Source organism: Talpa occidentalis, unplaced genomic scaffold (genome assembly GCF_014898055.3).
Source record: "Talpa occidentalis isolate TD23 unplaced genomic scaffold, MPIMG_talOcc4v2.1 talOcc4.17, whole genome shotgun sequence".
In the NCBI taxonomy this organism is placed as follows: Eukaryota; Metazoa; Chordata; class Mammalia; order Eulipotyphla; family Talpidae; genus Talpa; species Talpa occidentalis.
This window is the reverse complement of record NW_023601754.1, coordinates 4,438,309-4,452,034: the sequence shown is the minus strand read 5'-3', so window position 1 is coordinate 4,452,034 and position 13,726 is coordinate 4,438,309. Positions and strand designations below refer to the sequence as shown.

The 13,726-nt window shown below is 44.3% G+C and overlaps 1 protein-coding gene across 2 annotated transcripts in view; it reads right to left on the bottom strand.

Moving 5' to 3' along the window:
• The window catches only part of FTO (FTO alpha-ketoglutarate dependent dioxygenase), a 331,157-nt gene that overhangs the window by 150,514 nt on the left and 166,917 nt on the right, over positions 1-13,726 (bottom strand). For both annotated transcript variants that reach the window (XM_054696876.1, XM_037515801.2), the window contains exon 8: positions 8,305-8,429. In XM_054696876.1, coding sequence (XP_054552851.1) covers positions 8,305-8,429 — 125 coding nt within the window. The remainder of the gene's footprint in view (positions 1-8,304; positions 8,430-13,726) is intronic.

The window sequence follows — 13,726 nt, the reverse complement described above, 5'->3', positions numbered from 1 at the left end:
GGCATTGCCAGGTGAATATCACCTGGCCTGAATTTAAGCCTTCCTTAGAGTAAAGACCTTTAAGGTGTCACAGTTTTTTGAAAGGTCGCAGGGAACCAGGGCAACGATTAACTAATGTGTGACTCGCTGGTGTCCCACGGCCAGCTCATAAATATGACGCCTGAGAGCTAAACTGCAAGTTGTATAATAAGTGATCACTTTATCACCAAGAGCAGAAAAGAAAATGCCACATCTTCATCTCAGCGGAATGGTTTTGTCTGGGTTCAGCTGGCTGTCGACGGTTGTGCGGGACGTGGCAGCTACTCATTTTTTTTTTTTTTTTAAGAAATGTTCAGAGTTTCACTCAGAAGAAGAGGCTTGTCGTTCTACTAGACTATAAGCTCCATGGGAGAAGAATTTTCATCAGTTCTGTTCATGGCTGCATTTCCTGTACCTGGAACAGTGCTTGGCAAGTTGTAGGTGTTTAATAAATAGGTGTTGAATGAATAAACGAAGTAATCAATGCTTTCTTAAAGAGGAAACAGCTAGCAACTAATCACAGCCACAAAACCACCAGAAGCAGAGCTCAGACTGAAGCCTGGGTGGTGATTTTATAAATAAGATGCACACAAGTCAATTGACTTGCCTCCCCCATAAAACTGTTCAAATGGTGCTAGTAGCAATGTACTAACATTAACAACACTTGCTTCTTAGATAAGTTGTTGTATCAAAAAGGTAACCCTGCCTGTAGACTCATTTAATCCTTGCTCAAATTTATACAATGTTTCAATTCCTACACATTTATGAGGAGGTTTTATGGAGTTATCGGGTTTTATGGAGTAATCTGGTTCAGAGACACAAAGGACATTCTTTTGCTAAGGGCAGCCGAAAGCAGAGACTCCAATTATTACAGAAGATGGGGCAGATGCCTTAAAAATGAAAGACACGGATGTGGCAACTGGCAGCCCAGCATCCTCCTGCTTCTCCCTGGAATCTCTGTTCGGCCCTGGTGCCCACTTCCAACCCACAAACAAATCCAGCGGGCTGCAGTGGGCGGCTACTGGGTTCCCAGCTCGCTCTGCCAGAATAAGCAGCCACTCCTCCAGCACGAATGATAGCAGTTGACAAAGTTTGATGACTGAGTCACATGTTGTCCCAGAGGATAATTACATCAGCCTCGTCCCCACCGTGGCCCATGCTAGGGGTTAGTGGTTTCACTTTGTGTGACCACAACTCCGTCAGGCAGAAAACTGATCTTGGTCCAAATGCCAAGGCCCCAAGACTGATGCTCATCATCCCCTGGAGAGCACCACAGCCCCATCAGCAGAGGAGCAGGCAACCAGCAACACAGGCTGCCCGAAACTGATGAAAGACGGACTGGATCTCGCATTAACCTCGGCTTTGTTCCTCCTGGGCTGAGATCTGCGCCCTTATTCAGAGAAATGTCCCAGGGAGGGCCCCTATACTCTTCTTCCTTTCCTTGCCCAGCTGAATTTCACATCCTCAAAGGGCAAGGATCAGAGATGTGACGCTGACTTTTTGTCCTGGTCCCAGCCCAGCTCCACAGTGGTCACCTCCAGGCTCTTGTTGGCATAGCCCGGAGTAGCCCACACATGAGGGTACCCTCCCTGCCTTGTGCTGGACATGAGGGTGGCGGGGCCATCTTTCAACTTCAACACCAGAAAATTGCGTGTCACAGCTCTCTCCTTACCTGCAACCTCAAAGCTTCCATCTCTGGCCCAAACAACAGCACAGTATTGCAAATGGCCCCTCCTCTTGAAAATGAAGAATAAACAAAGGGACTTGCAAACAGAGGGATGGGGTGAGAGGAAAGCCACTTCATTCAGTGACGACCGAGTAAATCTGAGTGCCGGGCACTGTTCCAGATGCTGGAGATACATGGTGAATAGGCCACGAGGCCCCTGCTCGCATGGGGCATTATTCTAACGCAGGAGACGACTGACGCTACAAAAACCTAAGGTGTGGATTTTATAGGTGATAAACACATACCCTCCCCTCACGAGGCTTACATTCTCCAACGTGTAAACACGGAGTCACGTACACATATAATACAGGCCAGGTGACCCTTTCATGAGCTCCTACCAACCCAGGCGTTCCCTTGGGGCAGACTCGTGGGGTGACGTGCCTCCCAAACACTAAAGATAAAACTCTGTGTGCTGACCCCTGGGTTCTTATCAACCTTCCTCTCCTCCCTCTGCATCCAGCTCCAGATTATTTCAGAGTTGGAGCTGTTGTCCTCAGCCCAAGGGTCCTCAGCGCAATGAGCTCATCTCCTTGTACAAAGCAAGCACTTGACAAGTTAGTTAACTGCTAAACTGGTGGAAGCCAACTTACGAGTTTTGAGCACAATTCAGGCCTGCCAGAAGCCAGCGGCAAGATGAGATGACCATGGGGAAAACCTCAGCCCACTAGAACCAGGTAGATGCATTCAAGTAATTTACATGAACTGTGCCCAAGAAGAGGCCTAAAGATGATTTGCTTAGAAAAGCCCAACACCTGCTTTGAAGGACTAGACTCTGCAGCCCGAGCAAATGGGACCATCCTTTGGTAAGTGGTGACAGTGGAGGCTGTGGAGGAGAGGATGGTTAATAATAAGGTGGTTGTTTTGTCCAGAAAACAAGCTAAGTTGGCAGTTTTTTTAGTCACCAAAGCCCTCTCTGGGGAAGATGTGCATAAACCCTTCTAGGGATGGAGAATCCCTTTTAGTTGGAAAAGCATAGTTTTTTGCCGTACACATTTTCTTAGACTATTCTCGGCTCCATTTGAAGGCTCCTTGGACCCAAATGAAGTTGCTGATTATGGAAATATAGTACTTGAGCATAGACGTTGAGGAGTCAGAAATGACAGAGTTTTCACTTAATCAGGTTATATTCCTTTACAGTGTGCAGTGTTCCTGGGTGTTACAAGAGAACAGTACAAGAAACAAGCAGGGACTCCTGGAGACAAACTGAGCCACATGCGAGTAAATAAAGGGCCGAGGCTACCCACAGTGAAGGGGAAGTGGGGCAAGCTGCACTCGCATGAGGACTTCCTGTGAACAAGTCAAAGACCCCAAGCAGGTTTGTGACTAATCCACTGGGAAGAGGGATAAGTCCTTAAGAGTCCACCATGGTTTTAAATCTCCCAATTAAAAAAAAAAAAAAATTAATGGTCTTAAATATGCACATGAAAAGATGCTAAACATCATTAGTCATCAGGGAAATGCAAATCAAATCATAATGTAAATCATGTCAATAGGATGTCTATAATCAAAAAAAGGAGGGGGGAACATAACAATCTTGTTGGCAAGATTGTGGGAAAACTGGAAGCTTTGTGTAGGGAAATATAAAATGGTACAGCAGATGTAGAAAAGTCTGGCAGTTCCTCAGAAAGTTAAACATATGACCCAGCAATTCCATTCTTAGATATGTATGCAAAGAAGTGGAAGACATGCTACTCAGAAACTTGTACATGCAGCATTTTCCTACTATCAAAAAGCAAAACAACCCATATGATCATCGACCAATAAATGGATAAATGAAATGCGGTATGCCCATACAGTAGAATATTATTTGGCCATGAAAAGGAATGAAGTGCTTTTATGCTCTAACACAGATCAACCTTGAAAACATTTTGCTAAATGAAAAAAAGTCAGGTACAACAGGCCTCCTATTGTGTGACTCCATTTTGATAAACTGTCCAGAATAGGCAAATCTATACAGAAAACAGGTTAGTATAGGGGTCATGGGGAAAAGGCAACATTGAAAATAGCTGTTAACATTGGGGGAATGAAAATGCTCTGGAAATCGTGGTGATGGCTGCATAATCTTGTGAATATGCTTTAAAAAATCCCTCGACTGCACATTTTTAAATGATGCACATCATGCTTTATGAATTATCTCAATTTTAAAAATTCTATCAGCCTGGCTTTTGCCTTAATTTTTCTATTTTCACTGTACTTAGCAAAAGCTTTAAAGGCACTGCTTAAAGTTAAAAAGCACAGTGCATCATTGGGAGTGTCCCTGGGCTCCCTGCGTCATCTTTCACCCAGCTTTCTGCCCACTGCAAATCTCCACGGACATTCACAGTCAAACCAAACCTCAGATGAAAAATATGCTAACTTTGGGTACTGTTTAGAAACCTTTTATTTCCATTTTAAATATAACTGTTGTTTGGGTGAAGTTTGCATTCTTTAGACAATATAATTCAATATAAAGGTTTTCAATATTATAGCAGTTCTAGTCATCAGACATCTACAATTAAACACTCTCCTGAGTCCAGAGAGCAGTTTGCTGCTCTGTTGAGGGGGCAGTGGCTCCACCAGGCTCCTTGCTTTTGCTCCCACGAGGAGCTTGCTAAATTCTCATCTCAGAATAATTTCTGAACTGGACTCTGGGCACCTTCTGTCTTATGCACAGCATCTCTCACAGGTATTTGTAGGTATACAAATACACAAAGTGCATAACAACTAAAATCATTCTCATTTCAGAAAGCAGGGTCACGGGCTCGTCTCGGAAGACTTCAGAGCTTTGTGACGCCAACGTCACTGCTCACGGGAAACTGGGAGAGAGTTTTAAATAGATCACTTTTACCAATTAACAGTAAGTGGACACACAGCTTGTGACCTACGCATTGTTGGCAATCATTAGCATCGCTGTGATGTTTCTCTGAAAAAGGAATAAAGGAACAGACATATCCACTCAATTAGCATTATGTGTGCTTTCTTCTTATTTTTACAGAAAAACTGCCAAATTGGAGAGAGAATAAATAACACAGTATGCAAGAAGCACATGTATATCCAGTACCAAGAAATGCACGGAGGTCACTGGGCAGACGCTGAAACGGATCACAACTTCTTTGAAAAGCAGCTTCTCAACACTCCATTTCCCTACATTCTCTGAACGGAGAAGCAGGCAGGAATAAAATATTTAATTCTCAGTCTGACATGGTCAAGGCAAAGGAAGCCCATTCTTTTCCTTAAACCGACTACGAGTAATTATTCCATAAATAAACACACCCTCAAATTTTTTAGCCATCTAGAACAGACGCTGGGGATTTGTGTAAAATAAACAAAGGCGCTGATTTTTCGCTGTATATATTTAGAAAAACAACTCGGGCCTGGACACTGGACTGTACCTTTTCTTCAGTGCACTTTTGAAATGATAATTTTTTCCACTGTCACCATTAAATCTTAATCCATTCCAGCTCCTTGCATGGGTCATTGAGTCTATATGTACTGCTGTTATTTTAAAATGTTTCCCCTTGGTAGGGAGAGAGGGGGAGAAAGATGTTGAGAGCCAGATGGGCCTCTTCACAGTTCATTTATCAAACCTAATACGCTGGGCTCCACCCTCCTCTCGCTCACTATTGCAGTTAAACTTCCATATAATTTGGTAATCATTTTCATTATCAGAGAGTGACCCTAAGCGGCGTATCCTGGGACACCCATTTTTGCAGCTGCTCCTTTTCTGCCTTTTCCTACAGTAGACCCTAAGAACCTCGGAGTTTATTAGCTGCAGACTGACCCCTGGGCTGCAGAGGTCAAGAAGGGGTCAGATCGGAGGGCTTGGCCAGTTCTTTAAAAGCTATAACAAGCTGTCCATCAGGCAGAGCGACTGTATAAACAAAGCCAAATCTTCAGAAATTCTGTACCACTTCTGTTAACACTTAGCCCGCATTCACACTGCCTCTCGCGGTGTATTCTGGCTCATTCAGCCCCGGGAAGTGAATAGACAGCCCTAATAGGCCTATTTGGACAGGGCTGTTTATGGGATTACCGGGCTTGGGGAAGGAAACCCGCAGCCCTCGATGGGCCTCTGCTGTCGTGGACTTGTGTGACACTGTGACAAACTCGGTTACCCAAGTCACGCAGAATTGACACTTCCCTCCAAACGCTAAGTTACAGGGAACATATGCTTTCGGTTTAAGAGACTTTGGTGAGCCCCCCCACCACCCCAAACAATGGCTCGGCTCCTGGGCTGAGAGACGCAGATATTTTAAAACCGAGTTACAAGACTTGCTGGAACATTCTCCCTCACATCTCCCCGGTAGTCTCTTTAGGATCCCCGCAAACGAACCTGCTGGAGGGCGTGGGGTGGGGGTGGGGGCTTTATGACAACAGACTCGGACTAAAGTCACCAGCTGCGGAGCCCCCACGAGCCTCCATTTCTAGAAGGTGTGCTATTCATAACACATCCTCTAATGCGCAATAGAAGGTAATTAGAGTCATCTGTATTTAACTTTCGAGGAAAAAATTTCTATTATCTAATCTAACTGATCCCCCGATGGCTTTGATGGAAGTAAAACACTATAACCTATTGCTTGGCCTCTGGCAAGCGCTAATTATTTTCTGTCAAAGCACATTTCTCCTCGCGCCGTTCCCGGGGGCACAGCAGGCCCATCTCAATGAGCAGGAGCTCGGTGGTTGCTTTATGGCTTTCACCACCACGCTCCTGATGGCCACTCGAGGCAGCGCCGCCGCCAGCCGGCCAGGGGAAGCTTTGATGAGGAAGAGAAAGGTGTATGGTAACAGTCTGTTTATCCGGATCCTGTGGAAGAGCCTTTCACACAGGTCACCGGGATGGGACATGCCAAGGGGGGGCCGAGGGGGCCGAGGAAGGATTATGGTCACTTAATACTCTGAGGACGCCAAGCTCGCGCCAGACACCCCCCTCGCGAAATTTTCTTTCAGGTGTTTAGTTTTAAGGAGGCCTGCACAGTGTCAGCTGCTAAGCTCTTTCTTCTCTCCTCCTCTACCACAAAGGGCTTGCGGAGTTTTGTTTTAGATGCTAGACTACATCAACTTCAACGCTGGCTCCAGCTCCTGATTAAACTGTTAGCAGCCAGGGCCAGGACGGCTGAGCCCAGACTCCTTTGAAACAGGCCATTTTGGCCATGTCGGCTGATGACTGGGTGTGTGGGGAAATGACTGGTAACACCCCACATGCACTCAGCAGCAGGCATCTGCCCTCAACACCGGCTCCCCAAGCTCTGCTGTCTTGCAGGGGGGAGGGCGGGTGGAAAGAGACAACAGGGGAATTCTTTCTCCCTCTCTTATTTAATAAGAATCACTGGGGGAAGAGCTATAAGAGGTCAAACAGAGAGAAAGAAATCTCTTGGTGCCCCCACACTGATGCTCCATGATGGCATAAAGTAGGCACACTTTAATGAATGTACATACTTAAAATGCAATACGAAGAAAACTTTTTAAATTAATTATTGAAATTTAAATTAAATCATTTCATTCCCATAGTTGAGAGTGTCTGTCATTTACTCCGACCACACTGTTTCAAAGGTGGAGCGAGAGGGAATATCACGGGGAATTTAAAAATGATTGTTTCGATGTAAGCCTGAATTTAGAGAAATAATACGCAATCTTGGAAAAGCTGCTTTCCCCGACCCGCTCGGAATGGAGACTTCAAACTCTTAACTGTCCTTTCTTTGGCCTTGTACAGACAAATCTACTTTCAGGATAATTGCTACTAGTAAAGGCATCAATTTCTGTAGATTCACTGGGAGAAATCACTTGGAGAATATCATGGCTATCAATAACTGCTCTTGACTTCCAGGCACATAGAGTTTTTAGCATCAAATAAGACTCTGAGACAAAATACAGTGTCATAATCTTGATTCCTCTCCCACTTGCTTAGAGACAGATGATAATTCAACCATTTTGACCAACTACAGGCCTAGTAGATAACCTTAACATTTGAGGGAATTACTTCCCGACCTTCACCCATCAAATATTCTTTCAAGAAGAGCAGGATACCACGCTGGCCAGTACGCAACCATCAAACCTGTGAACGCTGAGATGTGTAGACACTTCCTACTCGTCACGGCTCTCTAACCCCAGGTAAGTTCGTGTGCATAGGAACTAGCTGAAGCCAAAGTACTTCCTTACTTAGCCAATTCTAAAAATGGGGTGCGAAAGGAGACCACTTCCCAGCACTCACCTCTCATGGTGTGATCGAGGAGCACTGTGTGGGTTTCTCGGACCTAACTAAGTGGCAGTGTTAGTCTTTCCGATGGTTGATTAAGGGGGTTCTCCAACCCAGGGACTTATATCACATCCTGCGCGAGATGCAGACATGGATGCTAAATGCTGTTCGTGGGGATAAATCACATGCACGGAAATGACATATGAATAATTACAATGAATGTCGGTCCCCGTGCAGGAAAGCACCCTAGGGCTGGCAGTATCTGTGACTTGCTTATTTCTCGTGGCCCCTCCAGTGAGTGGGATGGGACCGACCACCAGCAAGGGCTTTACCCAGTACAGCTCTTGTTCTCCAGGGACAACGAGGCCTACTGCCTAACAGGACTGACCTGGCACGCCACTCCCTCCTCTGGTTCTGGCGCGTGGTGAGCGGGGCGAGGATGGCAGACAGGATCTCCCTCCTTTGTTCCTCTGGGAGACCCTCTCGTCGAACTTCGCAAAGCACAGCATTTGTCTAGAAGAAATGATGCAAGGAAAGAGAAAGAAACAGGGAAAAATTAATAATAAAAAAAGCCCATAAGCAAATAAGGACAGTAAATCAATGGCTTTTTTATTACAGTTCCACTGCTAACAAATCAATACAGTAAATGATGGTCAAAAATGGCCAGCATATATTTTGTATTTAATCAATGTACATGGCACAGAAGGTAAACTCCAAAGCTCCATTGCCTTAAGTAACACATCAAGATGCCGTGCGTCCTCACTCTCATTTTCTCAGCACACCAACGATTTTTTTCCTGGGAATTGCCTAGCACGAGCTATTATTAGAAATGATTTTCACGTCCACTTCACTGTGAGTTGTTTGTTTTGCCTTTTTAAAAAGCGCAGTCTGACTTCCCCTCTCCCCGCTTCCTGCCACCCAGCTGAGGCTTTCGCACGGCCTCTCTTATTTGAATCATTAATTTTTATTTCCAGCCATGCAGCAGTTTTTCTTCCTTTTTCTCTTTCCTCTAGGTTTGCGTTGCCTGCTGGGTGCAAATCAAGATCCACACCGCCAGAATGGCAGAGAGCACAAACATCAAAATTGAGTGTTTGATCTCAAGGAAAATCTTCCCAGCTTCAAAAATCCACTATATAATTCGAGTAAGTTTCAGGGGTTCTTGTGGACAGTACACTGTGATTTGGGGGAGAATGACCTATTGTATGGCTGTGACGATGGTGCTTAAGAGAAATGAGGCTCGCAGGTGAGCACCGAGCCCCACCCGCCTCTCTCCAGCTCTCAGAAGTGGCTGAAGCACAAGCAGTCACCCCTGCTCATCCCCAAAAGCCACACGACCTCAACTCTCAGACTGGAATGACTGTTTCCGGCTTTATTACGAACTCACCACTGGATGCTCTTTTTATATGCGTGTATTTTAAACATGGAAATTTAGGTAGCACTAGAAAAATAATTAAGAAAAACAGGAACAGTATTCTATGGGAACTTGAAACTTGAGTTAGCAAATAAATGCCTTCTTGGTTTTCATCATAGAACTTTCCATCACGTGTATTCATCTTTGTGTAACTGGCCTAGAAACCTTTGGAATTCATAGACGTTTTCCAATTGGAGTGAGCGAGGCTTCTTTGCAGAGTTCATAACCAAAGCCATTGCTAACAGAAATGGAGCTGGGACTGACACACGGGAGTGCTCCCGCGAGGGGTGAGGGGCTGCAGGCTGCTGCAGAGATGGGGCCAACTGAATGGGGGCGTGCCTGGCCCAGCGTGACCTGGGCAATGGACCTGGAGGTCTGACCCCTGTAGATGCCCACCCTCCACCCAACTATGGCTTCCCGGGCATGAGGGGCATGTTACGGCAGTCGCAGAGCACCCATCAAGGACGTGGCACTGGCGTTCAGCAACGGGTCTACTGTGCCCACTGCTCACCCAGCAGCTCCAGTGTAAGCCCCCCCACTCACCAGCCTACAGCACGAGCAGCAGGTCTGGGGGGGGCTGCAAGTACCCTAAGGGAAGCACGAGGAGTCTCAGCACAAGTGGCCACTGCGTCGGGGAAGAAGGGATGAGACAGGGACAAGAGGACTGGACAGGGGAAGGGCGTTCAGAGGTCACCCTAGAGTGGACCCACCACCGCCGCCCTGTGCTAGAAGTAAAAGCCTGCAGGCCCTCGGGGTGGGGGGGAACCCAGAACAAATGAAATTATCCTTCTGAGCATTTCTCTGAAGAACATGAAAACACAAATTAAATGATTCTGCAGCCTTATGCTCACGGCAGCCAAGATGTGGAACCAGCCTCAACGTCCACTGATGGAAGAATAGATGGAGAAATTCGGGAATATATAATCAAAGGAAATAAATGATGGAATACAGACTCAGCGGAACACTACTCAGCTATTAAAAAAAAAAAAAAAGATGAAATTGTTCCTTTGCAACAATATGGATGGAACTTGAGATAATTTTGCTAAGTGAAGTAAACCAGAAAGTGAGAGACAATTACTGGATGGTCTCCCTCGCTTGTGGAATATAAATAACCAGAGAAAACAAATTGGCAAAACACACTAATAATTCTGAGACTGTGAAAAATACGGTGGTTCCCCGAGGGGCAGGGGAAGGAGGGGCAGAGGAGACGAGTGGTCAGTGGCACTGCAGCTCTGGTGGAGACAAGGGACATGCAGGTGTCGGGGTGAAGCTGCACCCCTGGAATTCCATGCCTAAGTGACGGCTTATCAGCCAAATTTTATTTAAAATAAGAGGAAATGAAATTGTCACCCTCTATGTCCTACTCACTCAATATATTCCTTATCTAATGGATGCCATCACATTCATTTACTTAACACGTTCACGACACACGGTTCTAGTGTATCCTGAAATCCTCCAGGGCATTTGACAGTATGCACTTGGTATCTTCTTAACCATCTTGAGGAGAGTTAGAGTGATTATGTCGTTCTGGTTGCCTTCCACGCATAACCAGTCCCCTGTTTTCTATAACAGCACCCAGATCCCTCCTTGGGGAAGTCTTTTTATTATCTGTCGTTGTCGTAGAGGGACTGTCAACCAAAGTATCCCGCTCCATCCATCAAAGAGGCGGGTCAGGTCAACAAGGTTCTGTCTTTCAGAACCTTAGTCTCTGAAGAAGAATAACAAAGAAAGAGAAAAAAAACTGGAGGCAACCTGTCAACTTCCTTAGTTCTCACTCTGGTCCTCAGAGTATTCCTGAGAGTTTACTGAGCTTTCTGAGTCCATGTCATTCTCTTCCCTTTGATACTCTGAGTTATCTAAGATCCTTGCAATAAAGCCCTACTTGGTTGAAATTTACCAGGATGGGCTTCTGTTGCTTCCGATCAAAAACTCTAATGTAAACATAAAAGGCAGGAAACCGTATCTCCGCTGTGGAGGATGCAAGATAACCTGACTAGCACTAACCAAGAAAAGGACACTAATCTCTGCCTGTACATTCATGTTGCGTCCACTGCACTAGGCCATATGCCCAGTTGGACACCTAATCAAACTTACTTAATTTGCAACCTCAACCCAGGGTATTTAAAATAGCATTCGCATATTTAAAAATAAACTTAAAATTAGGTGGACCCCTAAGTTGGACACCATTATATAAACTTATAATCTCATAAAATAAACTATGAGAGGGCTGTTGCTAGCTTCACCAGGCAGTCCTCACTTCACAGAAGGATTCACTAGAAGGTCTCTTTAAGTAACCAGACTCTCCAGTTCAGAGTTTCCCAACTTCCATCATTCTGGCACGTGATCCTAACGCTTGCCACATTGGGATATAGGCTACATCATATTTAATATTTTTCTTTAAATGGACCCACTTTCCATTTGGTAATAACCTCCTTAACATAATCACATGGACTGAAAGAGAGCTGAAGCCTTAAGGAATCACTTTCTCAGGATAGTCGTCACTGAGTGCACAGCACCCCAAGCATCCCCGAGAACACTGTGGTGAAGCTCCCCAGCTCACAATGCACTGCCCAGCTGCCATGGTGTCCAGGACTTCACAGGTAAAACTTCTTTCTCCCCACCTGTCTTCTTCAAGGGAAATATATACACACTAATAAACTGCACCGTCTCCCTCCTGCTGGGATGGGGCTGACGGAGGCGCACCCTTTGTCTCTGGGCATCTCTTCAAAGCCCCACGGCACCGTGAAACTTATTCCATTTGCCAAACTCAACCCAAGAGCACTTAAAATAGCATTCACGTATTTAAAATAAGTTTCAAAAAAATTTATTTAAAAATAAAGTTTATACATTGCTGTGGGTATGCAAAATGCTACAATTCTGGTAAATAGTCTGGCAGTTTCTCATAGTTATACACACACTCTTAACATATGACACAGTTGTTCCATTTCTAGAAACTTAGCTAAAGAAATAAAAACTTATGTTCACCCAAAAAACATTATAGCAGCTTTATTTATAACTGCACCAATCTGGAAACAACCTAAATGTCCTTCAAAGGGTAAATGGATGGACACCTGTGGTACACCCACACGAGGGAGTACTACTCAGCAATAAAAAGGGGTAAGCCCCGATATATATTGCAGCACTATTTACAATAGGTAAGAAATGGAAACAACCCCCAAATGCCCAAAAATAGATGACTGCATCAAGAAGATGTGGTCTATATACACAATTCAGCAACCAAAAAAGATAAACTCATGCCATTCGCAGCAACATGGATGGAGCTGGAAGGGATTATGCTCAGCGAAAGCTAGAAAGAAAAAGAAAAATAACAGATAGTTGCACTTATAAGAGGAATGTAGGGGAATCAAATAAGGGATCAGGAAAAAAAAGTAACATGAATAATAAATAAAAAAAAATAGCAGGCAACTATAAATCAGAGACATTCTACAGGGGAGAGGGAGGGATCAAGATGGGGCAGGAAGATACAAGGGACTGTGGTGACGGTACATGGGTGAATGGGTGGTGGGAATTTTATGGGGTCTACTCCTGAGAGGAGAAAGCATACATTGTACAGAAATGAACAATAATGTAATATATATATGTAAATATTAAAAGAATGAAAAATGAATAAATAAATAAATAAATAAAAGGGGGTGAGCATGCGACCACGTGGCTAAAACTTAAAGGCACAGTGCTGAGTGCAAGACACCAGCCTCTACAGAGTAAAGCACTGGCAATGACAGATTTCAGGGACAGAGAACAAATCAGTGGCTGAAAGAAATTACAATGGCCAAGGGCTCATGATCCAGGTAGCAGGAGGGAATTTTCTGGAATAATAAGACTATTCTGCACCCTGACTTGGTGTTGGTTCAGTGAGTTCCTATACATGTTAAAACTCATAAAACTCTACATCGAAGAGAGTCAACTTCACTGTAGGAAAATTTTATAAAATTTCATTTGGAAAATTCATTTTAGTCACATTGATAGGACAAGAAAGGATGTAGAGAACAATACATATAAATACATGTAAGGAATAGCTAGTAAATATCTAGAACTATTTGAAAAGGCATTCTCTTACAAAAAATATTTTCAAAGATATTAGAAAAGGATGCATAAATTTAGACTGATCATTAAATACATATAATACTATATAATCCAGTATGTCATGAAATTTAGCATAAAAAATCATAACACAGAATAAAACGTCAGCGTGCCAAAGAACATGCTTTTTACAAGGCATCTGATTAGCACTGCTATTGATATTCTTCTCCTTGGAATCGTGGCGTCTCCTCAAGGGCTGACTTTATGCAGGAAGGTGAATAGTCCATTTTCCCATTAGTAATAATGCAGAGCTGTCTTCAAACAAGCACTAATTTTTGACTAGTGTCCTATTACCAGA